The 24,978-nt window shown below is 40.4% G+C and overlaps 2 protein-coding genes across 3 annotated transcripts in view; one reads left to right on the top strand and one right to left on the bottom strand.

The window, feature by feature from the left end:
- Positions 1 to 12,811, bottom strand: part of SRSF7 (serine and arginine rich splicing factor 7) — a 14,852-nt gene extending 2,041 nt beyond the window's left edge. Inside the window, exons 1-7 of one of the 2 annotated variants that reach the window (XM_085877404.1) lie at positions 12,679 to 12,811; positions 5,158 to 5,338; positions 4,844 to 5,017; positions 3,206 to 3,271; positions 3,051 to 3,086; positions 2,913 to 2,948; positions 2,340 to 2,417 (exon numbers count right to left, since the gene is read on the bottom strand). In XM_085877404.1, coding sequence (XP_085733530.1) covers positions 2,340 to 2,417; positions 2,913 to 2,948; positions 3,051 to 3,086; positions 3,206 to 3,271; positions 4,844 to 5,017; positions 5,158 to 5,338; positions 12,679 to 12,703 — 596 coding nt within the window. In that variant the 5' untranslated portion in view covers positions 12,704 to 12,811. The remainder of the gene's footprint in view (positions 1 to 2,339; positions 2,418 to 2,912; positions 2,949 to 3,050; positions 3,087 to 3,205; positions 3,272 to 4,843; positions 5,018 to 5,157; positions 5,339 to 12,678) is intronic. The other variant, XM_085877405.1, reaches the window with a different exon arrangement.
- LOC147027792 (uncharacterized) lies at positions 12,118 to 24,081 on the top strand. The gene is made up of 2 exons (XM_085877401.1): positions 12,118 to 12,240; positions 18,726 to 24,081. Exon 2 carries the CDS (start codon positions 21,332 to 21,334, stop codon positions 22,541 to 22,543), a length of 1,212 nt encoding a protein of 403 aa, XP_085733527.1. The 5' UTR covers positions 12,118 to 12,240; positions 18,726 to 21,331; the 3' UTR covers positions 22,544 to 24,081.
- Positions 24,082 to 24,978: the final 897 nt, after the last annotated feature.

Below are 24,978 nucleotides of genomic sequence, written 5' to 3'. Positions count from 1 at the left end.
GGACTCCTTATTTTTCTCGATGCAGTGGACACGAAGCGTTTTGTACGAATCCATTATTTCATCAGATAGGGTAGATGCCAGAAAACCCGAATAGGGAGACAGAACATCATCAAAACATAAAAGAGACACCAAAGTTCACATTTTGAGTAACCACACTCAAAATAACTGTCACATAAGAAACGTGCAGTAAAATAAAAATGTTACCAATCAAGCTGTAGCATTTCTAAGGTTACAATACCCATATTCTGTTGCTTTAATCCATCTTTATTAAAACAGGGAAATGGAGAGTATGATATTGCCAGTTTCTACAGGTTCCCCAAGATGTCCACTTTCATTTCTGACCATTGATGGTTTGTCTAAGTAACTTATAATCATTTTATGTGGAACTTCCCACAAACATACCACAGCATCCCCACTTTGTGAGCCATGCACACAAACAAAAAAATAAAACCACGAAAGAGCAATGACCTCCCCAAATCTGCTTCAAACAGAATCGGGCAGTGCTTGAGATGTGCTCACAAAGCTGGTATGCACAGTGTCCATCACATGACGTTACACCCGGAAATAAAATCAGGAAGAGAAGAGCATTTATTGGGAGGTCGGTGGTTCCAACCTAACCCAAGCCAAGTAACACCAACAACTAATAAATAACCCTGTGGGGAGACTGAAGGTTTTTTTGAATCTCAGAATCTGAGGGGTTAGGGGTGAGAAGCCGAGGCCCCTGTTCCAGGGGAGATACGGCCATGGGGAGCACAATTCAAGGTTAAGGCATGGTCTCGATGCCTTGTGATGAGTTTGGTCTGGAGCTGTCTGGCAGGATCTGAAGAATTTTGAATAAAATACCAATATTTGGGGCAAAATCCCCCCTTAAAACACCTTTATAGGGGGCCCATCTGGATGGTGAGCACAACCTCGTGAGACCTTTCTGTCCTGATGCATTGTACAAATGTTGTCCACATCGGTTGGGTAGTTCGTGAGAAGATGCCTCCATCAAACGTTAACGGACGTACGTATGGCCGGACACGGGACACATTCTGTGACCTTATTTCGGAGAAATAACCGAAAAATGGTCCGTGCTGCTTCCTTGCTTTATGCCCGGCATTTGAAAAGGATACAGCATGGACAAACAACCATTACACAGGTCTGACAGGCCATGAGGCATCCTGTATCGGAAGTTATTTGTTGGGAACTCTCATTACATTATAATAACGAGATGGTATTCACGGAATACTTACTCTGTGCAGACTTGAGGAGGACTTGGTGCACCTTTGTGAGGTGGCAAATTTGTAAATGCATCTATCTACACTTCTGAGGTAAATGTGTACAAATTATGCCTTGAAGTGTCTGCTGGAGAGTACATTCATGAGGCGTTGAAAAGCACATTTTATTCTCGAGTGTTTTCATAACTACTAAGGCTGATAAAGACACCAGAATAGATCGCTAAAGTGCAAATCAGGAGATCGTTAAAAGGCGAAATTGTACATCTTCTTCGTTGTCCCCCCTCCACCCCCCAACAGATGAGCACAACATAAGGCTGAAGCGATTACAATGATTCGAATTTCTAACGCGAGGAAGTGACATTGTCTCTGGTCATGAGGCTTTGTTTAAATCACCATGTGCAGTAAGTTGTGAGGCGGCGGGCGTAATCTAAGTAATATGCGCTTCATTAAATGGTCATGTAACATGTGGTGAAGTTTCAAAACGGTTTTCGACGTACACTCTCAAAATGCACACACGTACATACGCGACCAATTGCTTAACTCTGCTTTTCGCTTCACGCGTGCGGGTTAACAATGCAGAGGCCGATGGGATCGAGATTTCAGTAGATCTGTGAATAAATTATCTGTATTAAAGTATGTCTACTTGCAATCTCAATCTCACACTAACCAGGAATTAATTTACGCTGTGGATTTGATATTTTTTCTTCGCATCAATCACAGATGCGGACGTAGTCCTGCACCAAACCGACCGACCGACCAAACAAGGGTAGCGATTCCTCCTTTACAAGAAAAAGGTGAAAGCAAATGTACAAAATAGTAAATCAACCTGAATTCAAGTCATCAATGCAAAAAAATTTTTTAATTTTATGGAAGCCTAAGTCAAAATATGAAACTCAGTGGTCCGAGTGCCATTGTTGTTGAAGTCTTTAAAAATAAAATAAAATAATAAATCCCACATCCAAATGCTCACATGAACCTCATCATAAAAGAGGTGGGGAAGGAGTGTGCGCGGTGTGGATTAAGTAATAAAGGTCGTAATCTACAAAGAAAACAAGGGAACAGACCATGCCTATTGAACGCCTCACAGACAAACAAACCAAACACTCCGACACCACCAACCTTGGCTGTCGAGGAAAAGACTTGGAACGAGAGCGCGACAAACGGCGGAGAGAGCCTGAATGGGAACGAGACCGGGAACTGGATGCAAAAGAAAGTATCCCATCAGCTTTTGGCAGAATGAAGAAAAACGACACTGTCTAATATCATATCCGCTCAAATGATGGAGGTAGGAGTTGGGGGTGGGGGAAATCCGAGCTCCAAAAAATCCGAGGGTAGGAAAACAAAACCTAATGGAAGATTAATTAACAACAAAAAAAAAGGATGAGCCTTTTTGACAGTACAAATGCTTTATGCCCTATGGTGATGGTTGTTATTTTACTACATCCAGTATAGTTACAAGATTAATACACCAAAAGGTGAGACTAAAATCACAAAAGTTTGGCCCAATGATCACAATTCCAAAACAGGCGGCAATGAATGACAATCCCTACAAACTCTCAAAAAGGTTTGGAAAGGTATCAGAAAATTAAAAAAAATATATATCAACACAAGACAGTCGATTGATCGAGAGAGATGTTAGTAACCATTTGCAATGGCTGCACTTGGAGGTATTAGGACCAAAGCAATACTTGCCGATAAGGCTTCCTCGGAGGACTGCGAGACCGGGACCTAAGGAAAAGAAAGTCATTTGGGGATGCAATGAAAGGGAGGAGGGAGGGCAGGGGATAAAAACCGAAGGAGGAATTCATTGACGATTTGAAGGTTTCATACCGTGAGTGACTTCTACGTCCAGATCTTGACCTTGACCTGACAACAGGAAAAGATAAGTGGGGAATGGCATATTGAACACCACCTTCAAAACAAATCAAGCTTAAAAACCGTAACAGATGCAACATCACTTTGCTGTTCTGAACTCTCAAACTTACCTACGTCTTTCACCCCTACTCTCACTTCTGCCATATCTCCTTCCCCTTGAGTGAGACCTCGAGCGGCTGAAAACCCAAAACAAATAACAACAAAAATTAAAATGAAATAAAAAAGCTTTCGTTTATTTATTTGCTTTTAGAATTTGAAAATCTCAAGCCATTGTGAAGATTGTAAGTGTTTGCATGCGGCGGACAATAAACCACTGCTTAAAATCTAAGTAATCTAGTCATCCTGCCACTTTCTCCCAAATTTACAAACTCCAGTTGACAGAACGATTTAGCAACTGGAAGGTGAGAGGTGTGCAAAACACCATGCAAAGCATAGCTGACATTTCCAACATGAGCCCTTCATCTGAACAAGATGTTGGGTTGATACAAAAGACTAGCGACCGAAATGTCTCGACTTTACTTTTCACGGCAGTTAGAAAAGCCATGGGTCAACTCTCAATTGAAAACAAAACAACCAACCAACCATCGTTCAAATTATCCACTGATGCAGAACAACACCTGTACAAAGTCTAGCATCTCTCTCTCTATCTCCCTCTCTCAATTTCTCTCTCTCTATCCCAATTAACAGAACAGCCTATCGATTACCATCTAATACCTACTTTCCAAACTCCAGGTCAATCTACATCACCATGGCCTCCTCTCACTGCAAAGCTTCCACGTCGTCTTCCTGTACGCGTCATCTCTATAGCATCATGACTGTTTCCTGCTATGGTAAATATAACCTACCTTTTTCGCAAGCCTTGTTTGGCCGTTTATTTTAAAAAGAAAATCTAGAATATTAATGCCAGATTCAATCGCACACCCACGTGCACACGCACACACGCGCACGCACACACACACACACACACACACACACACACACACACACACACACACACACACACCAATCTTGCTCTCACAATCTACCCAGAATAACCTCATTAAAAGTAGACTTATTATGCTTCCAAAATGCATTTTGCTTTTATTTTGCACCTGCAGGAAAAATATATATACAAATAATGCCGAACAGCAACCTTTTCCATGAACGCAGACTGCTTTCAAGGACGTTCACAGGGAGGTCTAGAAGGGTCTAAGAGGCGACGTCATCATCTTCGAGGTCAAATTTGCTGCCAAAACGGGTCGCAGAATGGCATCACAGGAGAGAGCACTTGTTGCGGACCACGTTTTCACATTTATGCTGTTCTATTCGAAGTCATTTTGGGTTCGCAGACGCTCCCTCATCATTCAAGGATCTACGCCGCTCTAGTGCCGCGTTGTCTAGAAGCCATTCTATCGCGACGATCATGGCCTGCTTAAATGCATGGGGAGTGTCATATGCTGGAACCTGAAAGGTTCGCACCACGTGGGTTATTAAACAAAAAGGATTAAAAATAATAATAATTAAAAAAAAAAATCAGTTCACCAAGGGCAAAAAAATAAAAATAATAATAAAATAAAAAAAGCACGCCAACATTATTACATTATTACATTATTTAATGCACAAAATGAATAAAACAAAAATATATGAATGTTAAATTTTTCTTTTTTCTAAACAAAATTTGTAAAGTATTTTGGCAACATCTGTTTTGGATCAAGTCTCGTCTGCCAGGTTGATGGCTTCCCTTCCACCCCTCGTCCCAGCCCAAATACCTGGTACTCCTCCGGTGTCGAGATCGACAGTCATACGCATAATGACCCCTTTCACCGCACTGGTAGCATCGATCGTTTGGGTCAAAAGGCCTGCGGACCAAAGGGCGTCCGAAGCGAGGTCGCCGCGACATGCCGTTTGACATCTCGACGCACACTCGCGATCCGCAAATTAGCCTGAAAAAGGGAACCAAAGGGACACAGATGTAACGGAAATCTTATCTGAGCAGGTGAACTAAAAAATGCAAAACCTCAACAGCATTTTGACATTTTAATAATGGCTTGCCACTAACAACAGCACATTGAAAGAAACTCACTTCCCATCTAGGGCCCTGACTGAATCTTCAGCATCTCGTGGATCTTCAAACTCGACAAATGCAAAGCCAGGTGGGTTTCGAGCGACCCATACATTGCGGAGTGGTCCGTAATGCTCGAAGACCCTCTCGAGCTCGGCTTTCGCTGCTCCATTGCCCAGGTTTCCCACGTATACTTTAGCATCTGCAAGGCAAAGGTAAGGAAACAAATGACGCGTGAGCATTAAACACGCCGGAGAGAAAACTAGTTGATGAAACAACCAAAAATATCGCATTCACAAACCATCCGAGATGTATTTTCCAGAAAATGTAAAGTAGCAAAACTAAGTGACCAATCAGATTGATGGCTTAGAAAATCTGATTCAACACAATTTCAAATGTCCCAAAAAGCCAACAACATTTCCCCGGACCATGGCCTATGAACAATCCAGGCTTGATTACAATTATACAGCTGGCAAATGCAATCGCATAAAGTTGCAGACGATCAATGTACAACTGGTGAAATGCCAAGTTGAAATGTGTAAAACTAATTTGGAATTTCAAAAGCAAAATGGGAATTGATATAGTCTCTGGGTGTGGAGGAGGTGTGGGTGGGTGTGGAGGAGGTGTGGGTGGGTGTGGAGGAGGTGTGGGTGGGTGGGGAGGAGAAGGGGTGGGTGGGGGATTGGTGGGGTTCCATCCACATTGCAAAATGCTCCGTCCACACGTAACAATACTTTCTTTCTAATCTCTGAACAGCTTAATGAATTCAAAAATGGAAAGCATCGCATATTCCATTAATAAAAGGAGATGCCCGTTTTAAAATCCCTCTTTCTGACATTGATATTAATATTTCGGCATGCCCCTTTCTTTGTTCCACCATCAGATTTTTGTTACTGCATGAAATGAAACAAGATTTGGCACATATACTAATGATATTATTGTCTTCCTTAAGAGGCCCCTCAAAATTCGTTTTGATGCATTTTCACAAACTCCAAACGGATTCCATTCAAATTCGGCAAAATTTTGGCTTTTGGTCCAACTTAGGTCATTGGCTATAAATTTTTTCCATAACAATTCCGATGTTTGAAAAAAATTCATAAATCGATATCCCTGATGGGATTTTCCATTCAAATCCACTCAAGTTTAAGGCCTACGGGGGACGCAAATTTCCACTTTGCCCCAGGCACTGTTTACCTCCGCTACGCCAAGCTGTTAGGGTTAGAGTTAGGGTTTGGGTTAGCTACCCTAACACTAACCCTAACCCCAACAGCTAACCCTAACCCTAACAGCTAACCCTAACCGCTAACCCTAACCCTAACTGCAACCCCAAACCTAACCGCTAACCCTAACCGCTAACCTCTAACCGCTAACAGCTATTCAGGAAATTTGCAAGAAAGCCCGGGCAACACCGGGCTTTATTGCGAGCCCGAGCAACGCCGGGCATTACTACTAGTTGAAAAATAAACAGGAATGGGAGCTGAATGTAGAGGCTCAAGTGGTAACATTAATTATTCTACAACAGCAGGAACAAGGGAGTACATGGAAGGGGCAAACAAAATTATATAATAGCAATACTTCTCAAAGCAATAGAAAAATAGAGGGGGAGCACTCGGTAGAGTGCAAAACCTCCGCCGCCAATACTGCTGGGTCACTCAAGTGAACCTTATATCTTATTCATGAAATATGACGTCAACAGTGCTGACAGAGATAGTTCTTTTCTCCAACATATTTTTTTTTTGGGGGGGGGGGGTTGGAAATCACTTTAAACATGTAGAAATGCAAAAAAAAGAAATCGAAATTTTGTTGAAAAAAAAGTTGCAAAAAATTTTTTTTTCTCTAACAATTTTTTTTGGGGGGGGGTTGGAAATCACTTAAAACATGTAGAAATGCAAAAAAAAAAAAATTGAAATATTTTTTCAAAATGGCCACCATAGCGGCCATATTGGATTTTGGACCAAGTCCAAAATTTAATGGCATGATCGTTGGACCATACCTAACCCACCCCCCCACCAAGTTTCGTCGAAATCCGTCGAGTTTTTCCATAATACTGTTCACAAACAAACAAACAAACAAACAGAAAGGGGTGAAAACAGTAACCATCCATCTTCGATGGCGGAGGTTAACAAACAGAAAGGGGTGAAAACAGTAACCTCCGATCTTCGATGGCGGAGGTTAATTATAATCACAGATTGCAGACCCTCACCAGGACTTGTGTGGTATATTTTCTGTGGCGTTTGTGTACCGGTGTGTTATGGAATTAATAAGACATAATTAGAACTGCCACTGTGTAACTGCTGGCAGTGATGACCAGGTACCAAGATGTGGGTCATTCCATGTCAAATCATCAAAGAATCTGCCGTCATCTCTCAGATTTTTGTAAAACTTTGGGAACCAATTGGGACCCATGAAAAACGGCAAGAACTCAAATATTTTTGCTAACAGCCTCTTAATTAGTGAGATACAGACTAACGAACTTTGGACTAATTAGCACGACGTCGCGAATTCAAATGGCCATATCTCTAAAAGTATAACACCAAGAGAGCTGGTTTTGGTGTCATTTTAAAGGTATTTTCATGCCCTATGAATTTGTCTGGGCAACATTTTCCTACCTCCAACCACAAAAAAGTTATCACAAAATATAAACTTTAATCGTGAATCCCCAAAAAATGCATCCTTCAAATTTGCTCAAATTCATCCCAGAGGTACCTTATGATGTCAAGAAGCTTCCACATAAATTTTGTGATGGGCACTCCAATCGTTTCTGAGATATGAGCAATAATGCACATGTACGTATGGCATATCGGTTCGAAAATCAGCATTTGTAATGTATTATACAATGACAAGTCAATGACAAGAATTGACCGCGTTATGACAAAAACCGCATATTTTTCAAGGTCGTGACCCCCCTGACCTTTGACCCCTAACCGGTAACAAGAGTATGGGCGTCATTGTGTCATATTGCATATCACAAGATGAGGCGTTGAATTCTGAACATTTTGGCGTTAGTTGCATGCAAATTGAATAAAAATTGACCGTGTTATCGTAAAAAGACGATTTTGACCTTTTCATGACCTTGACCTTGACCTTTGACCCGAACGATCCCAAAATCTAATCGAATGCTTCCTGGCTAATAACCAATCATCCCACCAAATTTCATGCAATTCGGTTTAATACTTTTCGAGTTATACGAATCACAAGATTACAAACAAATAAATAAATAAATAAATACACGCCGACCAAAACATAACCTTTCGCAGAATGCGAAGGTAATGATTATGGCTGTCAGACCATGTGTCCGATCAAGTTGAAATTTAAATCATGTATTCACCATCACTACGAGATCACAATTGCGAAGTTTCACGTTGATTGATTAAGCAGTTCAAGAGAAAACATGATTTAATATTTTTCGTAAATCCAATATGGCTGCCAAACCTTGTGACATCAATTATTCCGAAACAACCTTGTACATACATGCCTTAAGGAACATTTATGTGAAGTTTCCCCTTGATCTGTCCAGCTGTTCTGGAGAAGATTTCTATGTTTGAGGGTAAATCCAATTTGGCTGCCAAACCATGTGACCTATGATGTCATGTATGTGAACCTTTTGTTCCTCATGGATAGATGGTCAGACGTGTAATGTTTCGCCTTGATCTGTTCAGCCATTTCAGAGATTTTTGAAGGATTTGAAAACAAACAAACAGACAATATGGCTGCCGAATCACATGACTGATGACATAATCAAAAATGTTTTTGTGGAACATTTTATCGCAAGATGACCCTCAAAAATTTTCATCCTGATCGGATGCATCATTCCACATTTGCAATTATGATGTCATAACGAATGCACTTACGACATCATACAAAAAAAAATCACTCATTCCCAATGAGTACTTGCTCAATGCCAAGTTTCAATTTTTTCTTTAGTGCAGTTTCATTGATACAGAGGTCCAAAGTTTTTCCAATATTGCTGCTACACCACGTGACCCATGACGTCATAATTATCATTAAAACATTCCACACGAGTCATAGCACCAATGAGGAAAATTTCGTCTCAATCCGACAAGCGGTTGCAGAGAAAAACACGAATGTTCTGTGCGGACAAACAAACGGACCCAAATGCAATACCCTCTCCTTCGGCGAGGGTAACAAGAAGGGCACTTGGTAGAGCACATACCTCCACCATGCAATTCCTGATCTAGTGGAACATATCGGGGCCAATAATTATTTGAAACAAGCTACATATCGTTTTTGGCCCAATCTCTCAATGGTGAGAATTATCTGAAAAAAATTATAGTTTCTGGATCTTCACAAAAAAAAAATCGAATCAATTCGCCCTCGTCACACACCCAACCCGCCCACCAAATTTCATCCGAATCCGTGCACAACTTTTTGAGATATCCTGCACACAGACAAGCAGACAAACAAACAAACGGGTGGAAACGTAACCTCCTTCCACCTTCGGTGGCAGAGGTAACTAGAACAGCACTCGGCAGAGTGCATATATCTCCTCCAGGCTGAACAGTTTACATTTTGTATCCTGACAGGCCAGGTCTTCATCTAGACCTTAGCCAAAATTTAACTGGTTTGTTCTTGTCACCTTCCCAACTCATCCACAAAGTTTTGTCATAACTCATCCACAACCTTTTGAGATATTTTGCTATATACCATTTTTTGGACCTTTCTCTCAATAGTGAATTAAATCTTTTTTTTTTTTTAAATCACCGATTTAAATGATTAGATTTTAAAAATCGAATGAATTTGTCCTCGTCGCACACCCAACCTGTCCACCAAGTTTCGTCCAAATCTGTCACTAACTTTTTGAGATTTCCTGCTCACAGACGACAGCCAAACAGGACTCAAAACATAACCTCCCGTCTGCCTTTGGTGGCGGAGGTAATAAAATGAAAGATACGATGATGAAGTATATGCAGAACGTAGCAAAAAAAATATCAAAATGATGCAAAAACAGTAGCATCAGTTTGAAACTAAGAAGAAAGGACAAGAATGAAGAGTTCCGTTCCGAAGAAGATGAAGCGTGTTGACTTCCAGAAAAGCAAAAGTCCCATTCAACCCTCGGTTATTTACAATTGTGAAGTTGAGATCATAAATTCCTTTAAATTTTTAAGGATACCTATGAGGCACGGCGAGGAGAGATGTAAGGGACACATCGGCCATTTTGGAGTTAATGCCATATAGCACTATTTTAACCCTTACCCTATCATCATCATATCATTAAAAAATGTCGCTTACATCACTCCTCACAGGGCCTCATATGTCCAATGACCTTAAGTGGGAGATAAACAATCACTGTGTGAAAAAGGCTCAGCAACGGTTGCTCTTTCTTAGAAGGTTGAAAGGTTTTGGTGGCGGCCGGTCTGTGTTGATGAACTTCTCATCGGACAGTGATAGAGCGCCCTGACACCGTCTTTCACCGTTTGGTACGGCAGCTCTACACAGGACGACTGATCCCAACCCAACAGGACCGTAAAGACTGCTTGCAAAATTGAGTGCAATCTGCCTCCCACCGAGAGCCTTCACTCCAATGGAGTAGCGAAAAAGAGCGGAAGCTATCATCTGAGATGAGTTCCACCCAGCACACGCCGTTTTTTTGAACTTCTCCATTCAGGTAAACGTGATCGTTCCATCAAGACCAACCCCAACTGCTTGCACAACAGCTTTTCCCCCCCCCCAACTGCAATCCACGTCATCAATGAATCTGTGTCTCAGGTTTTGTGAGATTACGGATATTTTAAACCGTGCCACTCATTTAATTGAACCACCAAAATGTTGTTTCAAACTTTCTAGTCACAATAAATCTATTTCTTAATCAATGTAATGTTTAGGCACACTGTCAAAGCACTTGTCATGGTATGTGCATTGCATATGCATACGGGACAGTAAACTCATTATTATGATTATGATTAAGATTATGAAAATTTTATTTTAAAAAGAGCAATGAAAGTGCACACTCCAATTCGACTTTTAGAGTGTTTGCAAAGGGATTTGCAAACAGGAGCTAACAGTATTGCATCAATGTATCGTCGTTTCAGAGACACCATGCTGACTATCTTATTTGCCGTCTCAAGTTGGACATTCCAACCAAAGCAACCGGTTGGGTGGGAGGAAGGAGGAAGGAGGAATGAGGAGGAGGGAGGAGGGAAGGTGTATGTCTCTACCATTTATTGCATCCAGGTTTGCAGCATCAGTCATCTCCAGTGGTCATAAACTTCTGTATAACATCAATAACAATGTGGTGTAACATTTTACTGGCAGAACGTCGGAGAGTTACAATCTTCAGAGATTCACTTGAAGTCCGTGTAGTTGACGCGACACCTTTTGTTTATTTATAAAAACAATTTTAAAGGGTTGCACCTGGCTGCAACAAAAACAAAAATGACAATTCTTCCACCCATTCCCCCGTGGTTTCATCCTTCACCAGACGGCCTGTTCAAACAGATGCAGCACGTGGGTGCCGGGCGCTTCGTTCCTGGCAGCGTGGCTGCGCAAGCAGAGTGCTCACGAAAGGTTGCCAAGTATTTGGAATCTCATCAGGGTGGCAAGTAACAACTCGGCACCCCTTCGTCGAAATACATCAAGTGGCATCGTTTGACGTCCACCAGTAAATGCTCGAGTACGCTTCCCAGCTTTACGGTCATCCGAGCTCGATACACGTTCAACCAAGTTTCAGTGGCAGATGGGAAGACTTATTTATCTTGGTGTTGACAAGCAATTTTTCCGTAGAGGCCAGCACAGAATGTTATTCACAAATATTTACTACACTATTTTTTTGTTTGTTTTTTTTTTGGTATCATAAATCAAGAAGGTCCACGTTCCACGCCGAGGTTCCATGGCAGGGATGATAATTTGGGCCCGAAATGTAAGAAGGTTCCACATTCAGGGTAGGAGGCATCAATGTTTATTCCTCAAGTGGGCGTGAAGCTGGAGTAACGATCTGGCGGCCAGGAGTCGTTAGGACGTTGATGTATCTATCCCATGGTGTATTTCACGAAGCGGAGGCAAGCCATCACCGGCACTACGACCACATTCGTTCGAACGTGCGCTCTGGCTCGCCAGTTCGTGAAAGACTTGGGCTGATCACACAAGGTGAGAATAGTTGAAGCCGTTAAAGTAATAGTAGTAGTAGTGGTAGTCGTAGTAGGAGACGATAACACCTTCGAACAAACATCTCGCATAATGAGACAGAGTATAGCGAACACAATGTCCTCCTCCACTTGAAGTAATGACGAAAACAAATAAAATTATTTTCCCCAAGAAAAAAACTGAGCCGATTCTAACGGTAAGAGTTGTTCAAAGGATGATCTTTTCAATAAAGGCAACGGATTAAACACGAAACTGAGGTACGAGAAGTTAACGGCGAATGGCGCGAAGGCCTCTTCGCACGACGCCCGTCACTGGTATCTTGCTTTACGAACGTTAAAGCTTTATTCCACAGCGATTATTAAAAAAAAATCAATACTCCTGAATCGATAAAAAGAACGATGAAGACTGAATAACGAAATGCGACAGCCAGCAGATGCTCACCAGCGTTCCTGCTGAATCGGGACATAACGACAAGATGGCGTCAGCAGGAAAAGAAGAGGGACAAGAAAAAAACGCGCCAAATTGTATAATGGAAGCTCAAAAAAAAAAAAAATCATTGTTGTTGTTGTTTATTGCTCATCGAATATTTACGCAAAAACGTAAATCTACATGTTACACATTTCAACAGCGCCGACAACTTGAACGACTCGATGAAATTCATTCTCATTGTAAACTAAAAACTACAAATTTAATAAGAACAATTAATGTAGTTGAAGGAAATCAGCCTCACTAATTCTATTATCCATGTACACCTTCAGCAACAACGTCATCATGTGCGTGCACTGCACTGCGTTGCGTACACAGGAGAGAAGATTCCGCCGTAGCAAAGGAAAAGGAACAAAGAAATATATATGGCATTGAAATTCATCAGCTTTGAAGAAAACAGTTGCCGAAATACAGTATTGTTGATAGGTTGTGTGCTCCAACTCGTGTTATATCCATTTTTCAGCTTTCACTCTCTTTTAAATTCAACAAAGTTTAATTTTCAAAACACGGGAACGAAAGTTAAAATTTCTTTACAGCCACAATAACACTTTAAGGACAGAGTTAACCGAGCAACTTAAACCGCATTTATGGCCGCATCATTCTCCTTACCAATACACCACTTCAGGTTTCACATGAATTATTCAAATAAGGTCGTTGATCCATTCATAACAAGAAGCTGGTAAAGCAAAGCACTCGCCAAGTGGCTTAAGCACTCGAGCAAGCAATCCATTGAAACGCTTGATAAGGAACGTCTGGCTTCTTGGCAAACGATAGAGAGCTTATTATTTATTAGTTATGGAAGACACTCCAGACCAAAAATAACTTCAAGGTGGTAAACATAAATTTGCGTGTGATATATATATATATATATATATATATATATATATATATATATATATATATATATATATATATATATATATATATATATATATATATATATATATATATATATATATATATATATATATATATATATATATATATATATATATATATATATATATATATATATATATATATATATATATATATATATATATATATATATATATATATATATATATATATATATATATATATATATATATATCCTGGTGTTGGCGCAGTGGTTAGGGCAGCGGCTTGGGATCCAAAAGGTCCTGAGTTCAAGCCCCTTTGGCCGCTTGAATTAATACACACCAAGAGGTTGACTCAGCCTGTCATCCATCTGAGGTCGGCGAAGTGAGTACCAGTGTACTGGTCCCGGTGTATGCCCCGGTTAGAATAGGTGTACCATATCCCTGTGTGTTGTAAGAGGCGACCAGGGTTAGCGTCAGGAAGGGCATCCGGCCCTAAAACATTGCCTCACGAAAAAGCCTAACCCCTGCAGAGCAGGGAAAAATGGCTGTAAAAACGGTCATTTATATTTATTATAGTATTATAGTATTCGCTGTCTCTGATCCACTTCATGATGTAATGATGAATTCTGAAATAATTTGATTTTAGTTGAAGTGTCATTTATCACCAAAGGAAAGGGATGTATTTCCAATATCACCTGAAATAAATTTAAGAATAATCATGAAATCAATAGAACTATTGATGTAGATTCATTGAATTACCATACCGCTCATAAACTGTGCTAAGAAAAACATGTGAAAACTGCTGATTATGTGCCAGTTGGGATAGAAAAAATTAACTTAGCAATGTTAAATAAGACAAATAACATATTTACTAATCAGTAGGCAATATATATAGTTCAACCAGTGGATACCAACAATAAACAAGCACTATATCACGGGATGTGTATGAAATTAGTAAAACATCATATTCGGTTGGCGGCCATTTTGAAAAAAGTCAGTAAAAAAAATTTGCCCAAAGGTGAGATCACCACACCCACCCAGAATAAATCATAAATACCTTATAGAATAGGAATCAGAAGAGAAAAAACTTTTACAGGTGATAAGGGGTCTCGGTCAGATTCTCCTGGACTAAGATGGTTACTGCCTGCGCGTGGGCTTTCTGCATATACATGGCAAGTTTCACGAATAACCGATGAAAACTCTAGGTTGTGAAACAAAAAATGTCAAAAAATAGGAATGACGTTATAAAAATTGATATGACGTCATAGTGATGTATCATATGTGCGGTAATTCATCTCTGCTAATGCCCTGTTCGATTCCCGCAAACAGAATTCAAAAAGCTTGCCTAGTTTGAGATAATTTTTAGGCGATTTCCATTAGCGGAGATATTTTGGGTCATAACTTTTTTTTCTAGGAGGAATTTTCAAAATCGGAGATGGTTACTGTCTGCGCAGGGTATTTTTACATATACATACATATATGCCAAGTTTCAGGAAGTTTCGATGAAAACTGTAGGCTGTGAAACAAAAAAGTCGACAAGAAGAAGATGAAGAACAACAACGTGAGTCAGACTTAGAGATCCTCCACGAGAATCTAACAAAACAATTGTTAGTTGAATTCACTGACATGACATGCAAATCCTGTCAAGACATGACAATTCAATTGGATGAAAATTGAGGATTTTATAAATTTGACAAAGTTGTTGACCTTTTGGCCTATGTTGATCTTTTGACTTCAAAAACAATAGGCTTCTTCTTAGTAGGACTTTGGGGCTTCTGGGGCACCCCAAAAATGTACATGAAAGTGAATGGGAAAAATTATGGAAACTTATTGACTGACATCAAAATCCTCTCAATTTCCCTTGTTTTACTTCCTTTAGACCTCACTTGAGACTTTTCCTCCCCAAAGTTTCCCAAAATCTTCCTCCCCTTTTCACCAAACCACCACTTTTCACCACACCCATTTTTCACCAAAAATCACATTTCTCACTATACTTAAACAGCGAACCAAAAAATATTTGTTCATGTTTTATTTTATGGAATAAATTAATTTTCTCAAAACACTCAACACCATCAAGTACATTAACAAACAATGTACCTGAACTTGGTTCTTGGTTTAAGTATCTTTGTTGAGCAGAGATGAAATGACAATCCTCTCTTAATGCTCTTGTCTGAGCATATCATTTTCAGATTGTAGTAGATAATTTTTTCCATTGATTTCTTGACAACCATCAAAGTTTTCTGTCCATTCAAGGATGTTTATTTTCTTAACATTGGCTAACTTATTTGTATTTAAATTTATTCACTTATTTGTTTGATCTTCATCTGTTTTAGTTATTTCTTCAATACGGCTTATTTGATATTCCTCACATTCATTATGTTTTCCATTTAAATACCAAGGCTGTGATTTTCTCCACTCTTTGGTTTGGTTATTGCTTGATTCTATCATTTATATGCCTGTTAAAAGGTGGTGGTAGCCCGTTAAAATCTCCTGAACCCAGTTTTCAAACCAGACCGTCGCAGACATGGCACGTACAATTATCGAAAGTTTCAGAATGATCGGCGCAGCGGTTTTGGCAGTAGGCGAGCAGACAGACAATCAAACAAACAAACAAACCAAACCTATCAACATAGTTGGCAACAAAAAAAATATTTTCAAGTCACAAACAAACAGACACGATAACAAAGTCGACAGACCAATATACTTGAAAAATCTTCAATTTTGCAAGTAATAAGCTGGTACGATTAAGACGTGAAAATATCAACAAAGACTTCATGTAAGGCTGCACTGACAACTTCTTATTAAAAAAGTGGAGTCTTCAGTGACTTTTGGCACAAAGGTTATTATGGTGGGCGGAGGTTATGTATTCACCCCTGTCTGTCTGTCGATGAGCAGGATATCTCAAGAAGTTAAGGATGGATTTGGATGAAACATAGTGGAAAGGTTACGTGTGTGCCAAGGACAAATTGATTCGATTTTCTTGTAGATCTGGCTACCAGAACTTTTTAAGTGATTCTTCACCATTGAGAGATAGGGCTAAAAATGATATTGTTCCTTATACTCTGATGTTTCAAAAAGTTATGGAAAAATTATGACAAAACTTGGTGGATGAGTTGGTTAGGTGACAAGAACAAGCTGGTTATAGGTTAGTTCAAGTCCCGATCCAGATCCAGCCTATCAGTGGGATACAAAACGTAAACTGTTCAGTCTGGTGGAGGTTTTTTTTTTGTAAAATGGAAATCGCCCCAAACAAGAGATAAAGCCACTCTAGGTAAGGGGCTAAGGGAAGGTTAGATAAACATAAGGATAAAGCAAAACAAAATAAAAGAAAGAGAAAAATAAAAAAAAAACCTCCAAGACCCAGGAAATAGTAGAAGTGGAGTGAAATGCGATGTAACCTCAAAGATGTAAGAAGTAGGAATTGACATTCCTCTTAAAGCTGGGAAGATCGTAGAATAATGGGAAACACGTTACAGGTAGTGAATTCCAAAGCGAGACAGCATGAGGGATAACACTATCTGCATAGCCTTTCGTTCTGCACTTTGGATCAGCTATAGTACATGGGTGTGCAAAGATGGTAAACCGAGTCTTGTGACCAAACACTCATACAGAAGGAACCAAGTTAGAAAGTCCAGCAGAACATTTGCCTTGAAAATGTCTGTATAACACACAGATATTTGTAATAGTGGCAACTGACGTATCGTGAGAGAGCGGTTGAAGAGTTGAACCCATCTCCACACCAATCAGGTTCACTCTGCATTTCTGGAGCCTATCAAGTAAAGATAAGTGGCAGGCTGGTGCTCCAGCCCAAATGTGACAACATTACTCCATGAGAGGATGTATCGTTGTCTTATACAGGTACAAAACAGCACCAGAATGTAAATACCTCTGCGCTTGATAAGGACAACCAACTCGCTTAGAAGTACTCTTAGCAATACCAGAAATGTACTTATCCCAACGGAGGTTGGAGGAGATGTCCAGACCAAGAAACCAAAGCTCAGATGATTCTCTTCGGGTTGAAGACCCCATGTGCACAGAAGGGAAAGACCTGTTTCTGGAGCGAGACATGGACAACAATTTAGTTTTCTTTGCATTGAAGGTTCCCAGCCAGTCATGCCTCCACTTCAACATATTCTCGAAATCATTGTCCAGCGAAACTCCAACCTCATTACGAGTAGTGTTGATGAATTAGCAGATGTACAGTAAAGTGAGAAGTCATCAGCATAAATGGCTAGCTGAGATAGAACATTATCAGGAAGATCATTGATATAAACAAGAAACAGAATAGGACCATGTAGTCCATGGGCCAGGGATAAAAGTGGTATCATCTGAGGGCAGGTCACGAAAGTTATTTTATTACTTGAGTATATCATAGGACAACACAAAACTGTATGATGGACTTTCCAACAGGGTAGCTCAAGGCAGTTGTGACGAATTTTAGAATTTGACCCAGCGCATTCTCGTCGAGTGTCATTTTCAGCACTCGAAACACAATTAAAACTTACTTTTGTCTCGTATATTAATATGCGACGGTTATGAGGTGTTCTTACTGCATTATAACACTTAAGACAGTTCTTTTGATATGCATATTGCCATAGGGTTCAAAATCATTACCCTTTTTATGTATTTTCATTGTGATAATTTTGATGACTTCAGTGCCCAACTTCGAAATATCATTTCTATAGCAATAACACTAAACAGTGAAATATATTGCAAATTAAGATGCGTTTGTCGATGTGACTAATTCTTTAATACCATATCACACAGTAAGCCATATATTTATGTTTCATTTCATTTATTCCAGATAATCAGTAGATGATAGAATAGATAAGTTTGCTTTCAGATTTCATCCTGAAATGTTGGACGGTCTTCTAAATATTGGTAGGATAAGTTCAAATTTTATCTTTACAGATATATGGTTATTACATTCCACTTGTCAAGGAAATATTTAAGAACATTTAAGTGTATTTTGTAAGTTATATTTATATTAAGCATTAGTTTTATTATTAAAACCATTACCAAAGCCATTTATATCCATTAACAACAGCCGATTACTTCTTGTGAACAACTATGGTGGTGACGTCTGGTTCGGTAGTGCTTGTTTATAAATTATGACACTGAAGTCATGAGTGCTTATACAAATTTGTCATTTGTTTTCAGATTGGGATTGACCACTGATACATTATGGAAGTACCACACAAGAAGGTGCGCACAGAGGAAGTTACGTGCATAATCTGAATGAAGAAATCTCCTGCCTCTGAGAGCAAAGCCAAAAGACACTGCTTCTGTTGAAACTCTCTTGGAAGCAGCAAAAATACAGAACTGCAATCGTATAACAGACTTAGACCCAAATGATTATGATGACAATCTACTTTACCATAGGAACTGCCGAGCCACTTTTACTCTCAAAGACACTGGAAAAAATCAAGGGTATTAAAGAAGGAACCAAACCATTTGAGCATAAGTCTGCTACAGAGCCATCTACATCCTCATCTACAGTTTTGCAAGAAGTTTGTATTTTCTGTGACAAGAAGAATAAGTATGTGAAGGGGACCAAGTCACGAGAAGTGTTACATCAGGCTAGAGTGTTGAGATCGGATAAGACAGTGCAACAGGCAGCTTTGAATCGGATGAACGACAAGATCTTAGCAATCACATCCAGAGAGTTAGTTGCTGCAGAAGCCTGATACCACAATTCATGCTATCGTAACTTCACCAGAGGTGAGAAATCTAAAGCTGCTACACCCTCAGTCGAAGATGCAGAACAACGATATCAGGTGGCAGTTCAGAATGCATACAACGTGCTCTTCGAACATATCAGAAATACATTATTTTCAGTACCTGAAGTGGTAAAACTGACCAGTTTGACAGAAATATTGGGGAACCTCATGGGCATGTTAGGCTATGTAATCATGATGAAGTTCTTCCACAAACCAAGAAACAAATACGACGTCGGCTTGAATCAGAGTTCGGCGAATCGCTCCACTTTGTAACCACCACCAATGGAAAACTTATTGTCCACCCTGATAATTTAACAATTGGATCACTTGTCAAAGAGAATGATGAACTTAAGAGCAAATTGAGTTCTTTACCACAGTGTGATGTAGAGGAAATGGTGGCAAAATCTGCATCTCAAATGCGGTCAGATATCAAGAAAATGAAGAAGAAACTATGGCCACCACAACCTGACCAGCTGACAGCTGATTACATGGAACTCCCTGAATCTCTGATAATGTTCTTAAAATTTCCACTGATTGGGGATGCACAAGTCAGTGACAGGTTTCAATTCACTTGAAGACCGACTGGTCAGTCAATAGGTCAGGACTTCGTGTATGCAGTTAGCGGAGGTGTCATAATACCAGGAAAACATATATTGCTGCCATGGAGTGTGAAATCTCTGACAGGAAATGTTGAACTAATTCAAATGCTCAACCGCCTAGGCCATGGAATGTCTTACTCCAAACTGGTTGAGTTGGATACCACCTTGTGTCTTCAGAAGAAAGCAATGACAACAGACAATGATGTGATTTTGCCTACAAATGTCCATACAAACATTCCCACAACACTAGCCTTTGATAACATTGATCGCCTTGAAGAAACTCTCAGTGGTGGGGGTACATCACATCGAGTCAACGGGATCATTATACAACCACAAGCCACAACTGCTCCACTCATGAAGGTATTGCCGAAGCTAACACTGAGCAAAAAGTGCAGTATAACTCCAGTTCATCTGGAAATTCCTGACTATAATGCAGGGGAAAGAATTGGTCCCCCAGTATCCAAGTTAGTTGCCTTGAACTTCCAATCTGTCATTAAAGATGCACACCTCCATAACCTGCTGTGGTCAAAAGTGAGGCAAATGAACACCAGTGATCAAACCATCAGCTCATGGACAGGTTTCAACATGCAGGCCCGTGATCATATAGACGTCAAGAAAGACACAGTGGGATATCTACCTACAATCAATGCACCAGCGACACAACTGTCAACAGTTCACAAAGTCCTTAAGCAAGCACTAAATATCCAGAAGACGTTGAACCTCACCGAGATTGTATGTGTTTTTGATCAGGCCTTATATGCCAAGGCAGCAGAAATCACATGGAAGCATGAATAAATGAACCAGAACATCGTTCTTCGGATGGGGGCATTCCATACACTATGCAATCTCTTATCTATCATAGGTGAACGATTCGGCTCAGCTGGTTTGCGTGACATATCAGTGGGATCTGGAATCATAGCAAAGGGTTCAGTGAATACAGTTCTTGAAGGACGTAACTACAATCGTGGAATCCGTCTCTGTAAATTGATGTATGAAGCACTGCTCAGGATGGATGGAAAGGTTTCTCCATCTGGCTAGAAGAATACCAGTCTGACGATTTGCCACATCTGGCTGGAATGATCACAGCTCTGGAATCACTTCAGGAAAATGTAAGCAATTAAACCATAGATAGCGTTCTGACTGATGCATCATGTATTCGAGTATTCAATCTGTTCGACAAATATCTTAACCATCTCCAGTTCAGCAATGGTCAGTTGGCCACATTCTGGATGTCTTTTGTTGATATGGTAGAGAACCTGCTTGCGCCGATTAGGTCATCAAGAGAGGGGAATTGGATGCTACATCTATCAGCCGAAGATGCAGAACAACGATATCAGGTGGCAGTTCAGAATGCATACAACGTGCTCTTCGAACATATCAGATCCCCTGGTATTTCGCTTATGAGAAACAAAATTACTCCAGGTATTTATCAATATACTACTGCCAAATGACCACACTCCAGGAGACACATCCAAATGTATACGATCATTTCCAGCACAATGGAGGATTTTCTGTACAATTGGGCGATCATAACCCATTTGGTCGTATTCCCGTGGATCAAACAATAGAGGAGACTGTCAACAAAGATACCCAGACAACAGGAGAAACGAAAGGATTTAGTCTCAGAGCTGGGGCAGTCAGCAAGTACTACATCAATGCAGAGTATAGGAGCCTATGTCTGAAACAACTTCGAAACACGACACAAGTGGGTAACTCAGAACTGAGTCATGTAGATCTTACTCCTTCAAGAATACAGAAAGACGAGAAAGCAGTCCAGTCACTTGTAGAGTTTATGGAAAACAACTGGACGAATCCATTTGGTAGTGAACCAACTGAACTGGTTAGCCTCTCGACAGGTGCTACAGCACCACCAGATGTTGTCAATGACCTCCTCACAGCTCAGCAAAAAGGTGAGACAGCATACACAACATTCCAGGAGTGTAGGATTGAACAGACCATGATAGGATTCTTTGATAAAATACCCAAACTGCAGCTGAAAACATTCGCTAGCATCAAACAGAAGGTGACGAAGAAGACATCAAACAAGGAGGTGATCCTTAAGACTGACCATAAACTTTTCGGGCACATGCTCTTGGTTGCATCGAGTCGGAAAATTGAAATGAAGGAGGTGCTGCAGTATCCCCTGGGTCCTCTTCCATGGTCACTTGCCAACTGTGATGGAACTATAAAGAAGACAAATAAGGCTGCTCTGGCCAGGAAACTTGAGGCTAATGTATCTTCAGCTGAGGAAATCATGCAACCTTCAGCTTCTATCATCGATGGAATGAGCCTCATCCAGAAAACCAATGGAGACCACATGACCTTTGATGAACTTGCTGATCAGGCACTTGCCCATGTTATGAGAGCCGCTGGATCCAGCCAGCGTGTGGATGTTGTGTTTGATGTATATAAACAGCTATCAATAAAAGATCCAGAGCGAACCACTAGAGGGTCTGACACTGGCATCAGATTCACTAACATAATATCAGGTCACAAAATCCAACAATGGCGACGGCTTCTATGTTGTGGTGCCAGTAAGACGAAGCTTATCCAATTCATTGTGGAACAATGGCAGGAACCCCATAGGCATCAGAAACATGGAGAGAAGACGATGTATGTTACCAGTGGTGAAACATGTACAAAGATTGATTACCTGTGATGAAGCTGTTGAACTTAAAACATCACAAGAGGAAGCAGACACACATATCCTGCTTCATGCCAAGCATGCATCATCCGATGTCTCATCGATTGTCATCATTGCAGAGCATACAGACATCCTCAAACTCTCTCTGGCATTCCAGGAAACTATCAGCTGCAACATCTTCATCAAATGTGGCACTAAAAACCACACCCGATTTATAGATGTTAGCAAAGTGGCTACATCACTTGGCAAACAGGTCTGTAACTCTCTGATTGGAATGCATGCATTCACTGGCTGTGATACAGTCAGAGTGCATTCAGTGGTCGTGGAAAAGTTAGAGCTCTGATGTACTCAAAGGAAACACCCGATTTCAGCAAGCATTCACAAAACTTGGAGAGAATTGGACCACATCATCTGAACTCGAAGACTGCCTTGAAGAATTTGTTTGCAGATTGTATACTCCTCAGTCTGATATTCTTGATGAAAATGAGATGCGCTATCTGTTATTCCAAACAAAGGCAGGGAATGTGGAGTCAGGACAATTGCCACCATGTCAGGACAGTCTGAAGATTCACACCATCCGTGACAACTATCAAACTATCAATCAGCAATCTGGCACCGTAGCCTGAAAGTTAGCCCAAACACTCCCAGCCCATTGGACTGCACTGGTTGGATTCTTGGTGACCAAATTCAGCTCCAAATCAACTGGATGAATGGATCTCCTGCTCCTGATGTAGTTCTTAAGTTCATGTCCTGCAAATGCAAGGGTGTCTGTAGCCTCCCAGGTTGTCAGTGTATGGTAAATGGATTGAATTGTACCGATGCCCAAACTTACAGTCCTGTGATAACATGAGGTATGATGACGACATCATCAGGGATGAGGGACATATGGATGAAGTATCTGATGAGGAAGGACAGAGTGATAATGATATTAGTTATTAGTGCTGAGATTTGAACAATATGCAACAATGTTTGCAGATTTTGTTTTCTTGTGTAAATATAGAGCAAATTAGACGACAACATGAACGATGATACATACCCGGTATATACATTTTATTTGGAGTTCCCTGTTCACTATCAGAATGACTTCAGCTGACAGTTTGCATTGTCACAAGTTTGTAAATGTATATTTTTTTAGGAATCTGCGTGAGCAATATTCACATCAAAGTAATGCATATCAACAGTACTATAAACGGCTATGCAATACTAAGTCCAGTATAATTTACAAAATTATTTTTGTCCATGTAACTTGTTTACGATTTGTGGGTTTGAAAAAGCTACGATTTTTTTGTCAAGTAATGTATTTAAAAAGTACTTCATAATATTGAGCATGTCCAAACACACCTAATTGATAAATTAATGCACAATTTTTCCGTTTCTAGTTACTGTATTGATTGTATTGACTTAATGTGTAAATGAGTTTCAACAGTTTAGGTGATTGTTTCGTTTTTTACAAAAAGACCCCCCCATGCATTCAAGTTGGTATAATGACACTAAGCTACTCTACACAGAGGTCTATCATGCTGTTTTGTGTCCCAGACACATGTATCTATTGAATAAACCCAAAAGTGTTACCTGCCCTCAAATGATACCAATTCTTGAAAATCAGGGGTCTGGCCCATGGACTAATGGGCAGAGCCCTGCGGAACACCGGAATTGATGGAGCAAGTAGAAGATTCATCCTCAAGTACCAACTTCATCTTGCAATTTGTAAGGAAAGCCCTAATGATTGAATGCATCACTCCAGACACACCATACGACTGAAACTTGTGGAGCGGACCTTTGTGCCACACCTTGTCAAAGGCTTTTGAGATATCGAACGCAACTAATCGAGCTTCACCCTTGAGCTCACTCTTACAATCCTCTTTTATCCCACCTCTGGAACAAATTCCCACACTCTCTTCAATTCCACTCCTCCCTCCAGGTCTTCAAAACAGCGGTTCACCACCATCTCTTATCTTCCCCAATCCAAAATCTTGATCTTTACTACTCCCGTAAATCCATCCCAAACCCACCTCCTTCAAGCCATCAACAACCCTGTTTTCCTTCCTGAAAGTCCCTGTAGTACCAACTTGTTTTCCCCATGTACCCCACCCCATCCCTCTCCCTTCCACAGATCTCCAATTGTCTTTGTTTCCCACTATTTTGTACTTCCCTCTCCCACCCCTCTTGCCTCCTGCCTTGTTATATGTTTCTGTGCATTAGCTCTGACACAAGCCTCGCCTTGGAATACAAAAAAGGCTCCAATGCCCTGGGTTGAAATTATCCATAATTAAGGATAGCAGATCACCGGGAGAGCGAGAATGGTGAAAGCCATACTGGCAGTCAATGAGAAGTTCTATTGTCCTCCAGATGGCTGAGAAGTGTTGATTGATGAAGCATTCAAATACCCTACTTATTACAGGAAGCAGGCTGATGGGGCAGAAGTTGCTTGGCTCAGAATGCTCACCAGC

Source organism: Eptatretus burgeri, chromosome 4 (assembly GCF_056783735.1).
Source record: "Eptatretus burgeri isolate ZD-2024b chromosome 4, Ebu_testis_v1, whole genome shotgun sequence".
NCBI lineage: Eukaryota > Metazoa > Chordata > Myxini > Myxiniformes > Myxinidae > Eptatretus > Eptatretus burgeri.
Note: the sequence above shows the minus strand (reverse complement) of the source record. Positions and strands in the feature narration are given on the sequence as shown.

What these genes read in the sequence shown, in the direction of transcription:
- LOC147027792 (XM_085877401.1), top strand. Translation starts at nt 21,332, where the DNA reads ATGACCACACTCCAGGAGACACATCCAAATGTATACGATCATTTCCAG.